General features: G+C 39.6%; 1 protein-coding gene across 1 annotated transcript; it reads right to left on the bottom strand.

Annotated features, from left to right (window-relative positions):
• On the bottom strand, nt 1–2,182 carry LOC131307675 (uncharacterized). Its single transcript, XM_058334307.1, has one exon. It carries the CDS (start codon nt 2,040–2,042, stop codon nt 414–416), a length of 1,629 nt encoding a protein of 542 aa, XP_058190290.1. The 5' UTR covers nt 2,043–2,182; the 3' UTR covers nt 1–413.
• Nucleotides 2,183–5,908: the final 3,726 nt, after the last annotated feature.

Raw genomic sequence — 5,908 nt, forward strand, 5'->3', positions numbered from 1 at the left:
TGATAAGATTTGCTGTCATTTAACCAGAATATCAAAATGGATTGTACACTGAAAAGGCCAAGGAATACCATCTACAGAACAATCCTTTTGCTACATCCACTCCACATGCTACATCCACCGCAGGTCTTAACGTAGTAAGGTTGCATAAACAAAAACAATGGGGTGGATATCGTAAGAGCTTGATCAACGACAGGATTACTCACAGTAATCTTTCCAAAATAAGACCAATAAAAAGAGCCAAAAGATGGATAAAAGCTTATTGCTACAAAATATACACCAGACTTAACTAAGATTTAAAAAAAAAAAACACTAGATAAAATGGCCAGTTCCTCTGCAGTCTGCACTATTGCTTACTACATGCATACAAACCAGAACAACAACTACTGCTACAACATAAGCAGTCTGCCCTCTCACTAGGTAGCCTTAACCTTCTCAGCCCCCACAACATTAAGTATGGGCAAACTGCTCAAAAATTCATCAAGGCCCTCAAAAAACCCAATCCCTTCAATGCCATCCTCCTCACCATTACCTGCCTTGTTCCTTTCGGTCATTCCCGGAGGAGGCTCTTCTACCTCATTACTGAACTCCACATTCAAATCCAACTTTCCTCGTTCTTTTGCAACCCTACCAGCTTGCTTCTTTGCACTACTTGCTGCCACTTTCTTAATAGTCTCGCCATTTGGCACCATTGGTGCCCCCATAGAAGCCTCCTCTTGCATCACCGGCCCACCTTCTAGATCCTCACCACTTACCACCCCTTCCTCAACTTTCTTCGCAAGAACGCGTTGTGATTTTCTACTACCACTTGGTCCCCTTCTACTCGTGGAACGCTTCCCCTTCCTTTTCTTCGATTTCTTCTTCAGTGCAATAGCTCTTCTGTTTCGCCAATCTTCATCAGAATCCTCACTTGGTTCCTCAGAATCCAACCAAGCATCATCATCATCAATGTAAATCCAAGGCCCCTTCTGAACACTCGCTTTCCTCTTCGCCTTATTATCCACACTAAATTGTGGGCAAGTAAACATGGGCGAAAACGGTGTCCAATTAGGAACTCCACCCTTGTCTTTCTCCAAACCCGACATGGAAACCCCCAATGGGAAAAAACCCCAGCAACAAAAGTACGATTCTCCCCCCTCCACAACCGGCGAGGGTGGCACAATCTTCGCGCCGTGAAATGCCCTCTGGCAATTCTGGCACCGCAGCGAGCAGTCCTCGTAAACCCTAGGGTACTCATACATGTTATAACAATAGGGACATGCAGTCCAAAAAGTTGTACTACTATCCTCCTCATTATTAACTAATCCACTTCCCTCAGTCACACTCCTCTCAACAACCTTTTTAGGGCTCGGCCTCGAATCGTGCTGCTGCTGCTGCTGCTGCTGCACCTGCTGTTGTTTCTTCTGCTGCTGCTGCTTCGGCTGTGGTTGCGGTGGTGCCTGGAATTGCTGTTGCTGCTGCGGTGGTTGCAGTGGAGGCTGTTGCGGTTGCAGCGGTGGTGCCTGCAATTGTTGTTGCTGCTGTAGTGGTTGTTGGCCGTAATGCTGAAACTGATGCTCGAAATGAGGCTCCTGGCCGCCGCGTTGGCCCAACGCGGCGGGGCCGTACTTGGCAAACATAATGAGCTCGTTATCGTACATAGACTTCTCAGTAGGGTTTAGCAAGACTGACCAGGCGTCGTACACGAGCTTGAACGCCTCGTCAGCGAACGGGAGGCGGTTGCGGTGAGGGTTCAGGAGGATCGCCAGCTGTCGGTAGTGGGTGGCGATGAGCCCTAAATCGGCGGTCTGGTGGGGGAGCTGGAGGATCGCGTACCAGTCGTATAGGTTGCCGATCCGCTTCTCGCCCGCGATTAGGGTCTCGGCCACGGCGAGGATTTGGTCGGAGACGTCGAGGGTCGGGTCGGACTCGCGGGCCCGGATCGCGAAGGTTCTGCTCCCGACTAGGTCTCTGCCCGCGAGGAGCTTCTCTGCTATGACCAGCCACCGCTCAGCCTCCGCCCTGCTGCCGCCGCCGCCGCCGCTGGGGCCGTGTGGGGGTTCCATTTTCTCTCTCTAAAAGACGCACACACTCACTCACTCTCTCTCTCCTCTCTCTCTCTCTCTCTCTCTCTCCCTCCTTGTGAAGAACGTGGTGGGGGTAGGGGAAAAGCCAGGATGGGTGAGAGTGCAGAGGTTATTTTAGTGGACCGAAAAGGGCTTGTGTTTGGTGGGGGAAAATAGAGGTAAACGTTGCCACGTGTTGAGGGTACGTGGGTATTGGAGTAATTTAATGAGACCTAAACATTTGTTTGTTTTTTTGTTTGATAACCTAAACACTTTGGTAGCGACGGAAAAAAAAAAACCTATAAACACTTAGATTGATGTGTTATTTAACAACTGTGCTGTTCACACATACAAATAGGACACCGATTACACACAGATTTTGTGTAAGGCTCCGTTTCAGAAATTTTTTTAAAAAATAAACAGCTTATTTTATATTTTTAAACTTAAAAATAAAGTAAATAAAAAATATTTTTTTAATTTTTTTTCATCGTATAAAAGATCTTTTCGAGATCTTCCATACAAGATCCATATTGCATATTTTTAGATTTCAATAAGCTCATAATTTTTGAGCTTGAAATTGTCTTCTTAAAAAATAAGGACTTATTTTTTGTTCCGGAACTGAGCCTAAGGCCTACTACGGATCCTACACAAATAATTCGAGTCATTCATTAAATGTAAAATATTTTTTCAAAGGTATTTGCTAAAAATTAGCTCAATCAAATACGTATAAGTGTTCGATCCAATAAACAAACTTTTCAGTTGAATTTCAGGATAATAAAAAGTTAGACGATTAGATCAAGTATCTATAGGTATTGGATTGAGTTGATTTTTTTCAAAACCCTTAAAAAATATTTTACATTTGATGAACGACTTGAATCATTCGTGTATGATCCATAGTGGACCCCACACAAAATATGTGCGCAATCGGTGTTCACTTTATCGGTGTCAACAAACTTATTGGCTATTAATGGGTTACTAACTTTCTATCCACTCTCATTATTTTGGAGTTCTCAAAAAATTGTTTATATTTTTTAATTTATAACATTTTTTTTATACATTATGATTCTTGTTCGATAGATTTTAATTAGTTCTATTAGATAAAAATTTAAATTTATTTTTAAAAAATCATAAATTTTGAGATATAGACAATTTTGTTAGCGATACATATATCTGAATACAAATACAAATTCAAGTATTAAATTTATTCGAACTCGTTTGACGAACTTGAATCCACAAGATGCATATGAAACTCACATATATACTAGTAAATGATTTCAGATTCATTTATATCCGGATCTTTGTCGGGACGTAGTATTGCTCTTTGTATAAATGATGGGTAATGAGCTCTGGCTTTAGCAGCAAATGTAATGGCAATGAAATAGTAGACGTCGTATATTTCTCACATTAGGGCTTCGTTCTTTTAGACTTAATTTAAATTTGATAATTTTTTTCGCATTTGTTAGTTTTACGCTAAATTTTTGTGGGTTATTGATTCATTTCGACGAGAGGAATCAGAAAAGTAATTTTTTTTTACTTTTTATCCAAGTATTTTGAGAAATAACTATTTTTTAGCGCAAAAACATCTCTTGTCGAGACGAATCAATAGCCCAAAAAAGTTTGGCAGAGAACTAAAAGATGCAAAAAAAAAAAAAAATTCAAGTAAAAACAAAATTTTCATCGCTAAGTTAAGGCTAAAAGAACGCAGCCTAGGTAAGATGATTGTGGTATTGCTATTATCAGCCTACTGGACTGACGATAAGTACATTTCTGTATACTTTTTATACTTTTAATACACATTCACTATTATCAGCCCATTAGGCTGATTTTAGAATTTTTCTTGTTCAAATCCCACCAGCTCCGTACCCTTTCTCCTTCGAAAAGTGGTTGGTTGAGTCGGGAAAATTAAATTCGGCCCGCAGACGGTGGGCTAGTTCAGCCTTTGCAACTTGGTCCACACGGTTTAGGTTGGGGCCACACCCGGAGCTCGTGGTCGTGGCCAAGGTTTAGGATACCCTAGCTAGCCCATGTTCAAGGTCAAGGATGTCGGCGAGGCTCAAGGCCAACCCAAACCACTTTGGGACGTGGGCCAGTTCTGGGCCAAGGTGTAGGGTATGGGCTAGCCTCTAGTGGTCTGAATATCCTTTGGGAAAATGACGGCCCAAAACGTGTTTTGATAATTAACCCGCTAAAAACATACTGAGAACATTTGTTTATACTGAAAATGTTCTTGGCGGGTATTAATTATCAAAACGCGTCCTCAACCATCATTTTCCCTATCCTTTTTCTTTCATTTTGTTTTCCACCGTCGGAGTTCAAATCCACTATTATGGGAAAAATCAGATATCAATGAGTGTTTGTTCAGAATTTGTAGATCAAAACTATGTGATTCGCTCTACAAATGTTGATATGACACTTGTCGATATCTCATTTAGATGATTTTTTATAAGTGTCCTTAGAAATTTTTTTTTTTTTAAATGACCAATTTTAATTATCTTTGTGACCGAAATGAGCCTCATAAATAAATATATGCAAGATTTGTGTATAAAGATATGTGCCCATAGCATGGGGGGGCTGCTGGGCCCATTTTTGGGGCCCATTACGGTCTCGCTCCGATGATCAAAATCGTTCACTTTGTAGAGCTCGTCGAGTAGAAAACTTTCAAAAAAATTAGCTTAATTGGATATCATTAAGTGCCTGATCGAAACTTTTTTATCTTGAAAAGATAGATCCGAAACACTGGATCAAATCCACTGTAACCCATGGACCGTGAGTTATATGGGTTCCGATCAAGCACTTAATGATATTCAATTAAGCTATTTTTTTATAATTGTTCTACTCAACGAGCTCTACAAAGTGAACGATTCCGATTATCGGAACGAAACCGGAGTGGGCCCGAAAGTGGACCCAGCAGCACGCTACTGTCCCTAATGGGACAGCAGCCCCCCACGGCCCATTGCATGATCGTTATGGAAAAGCACACACGTGCGTCTGAAAAAAATCAGAGCCATGGGTTCCACAAATAATCAAAGTCATTTAATGACATCATTGATGATGCACAACAAATCTATGTGATCCTGTTTGTTTAAGGATTTTGTATTTTGAATTCTAAGGCCCCGTTTCAGAACATATTTTTAAAAAATAAATACTTATTTCACATTTTTAAATTTAAAAATAATGTAAATGAAAAATAATTTTTCAATTTTTTTTGCACCGTATAAAATATCTCAATGAGATCTATCAAACAAGATCCATATTGATAGGAAAATTATTTGCGTAAGCGCATAATTTTTTAGCTTGAAATTGTCTTCTTAAAAAATAAGTACTTATTTTCCTTTCCGGAACGGAGCCTAATTATTATTATATTTTTTTCTAATCATTATTTTTATTTTTCTTTCTTTATTTTCAATCATTACTCTATTTTTCTCTACACTCATTACCGACAAATTCAAATCCAAAATTTCAAAACGAACGGGATCTGTTAGATTGTGTGAGACTTATTTTAGAGTCCTACAAATAATTCAAGCCATTTAATGACATCATTTCTATCATTGCCACTATAATCTACCTACTTAAGTTGCAACACTTTTATATTCACTTTTGAGAACTTATTAGAGCATCTCCAATCTAATACTCTATTTGAGAGTATCAAAATACTCTATTTTATTCATAAAGTGATTTTAGAGGAAATTACTATTCATATTTACTCCAACCACAAACCCTTTATTTATTCATAAAGTGATTTTAGAGGAGATCCTCCATATTTTTTCTCATCCTCTAAATATGGAGGATCAAAATTCCATCCTCTCAAATAGAGGAGGCTTGAGAGGATGTGTTGGAGGAATTTCATACTCTCAAATTGAGGAATA

This window comes from Rhododendron vialii, chromosome 11a, assembly GCF_030253575.1.
Source record: "Rhododendron vialii isolate Sample 1 chromosome 11a, ASM3025357v1".
Classification (NCBI taxonomy): Eukaryota; Viridiplantae; Streptophyta; class Magnoliopsida; order Ericales; family Ericaceae; genus Rhododendron; species Rhododendron vialii.

Coding starts and splice junctions, on each gene's coding strand:
- LOC131307675 (XM_058334307.1), bottom strand. CDS start 2,042: ATGGAACCCCCACACGGCCCCAGCGGCGGCGGCGGCGGCAGCAGGGCG.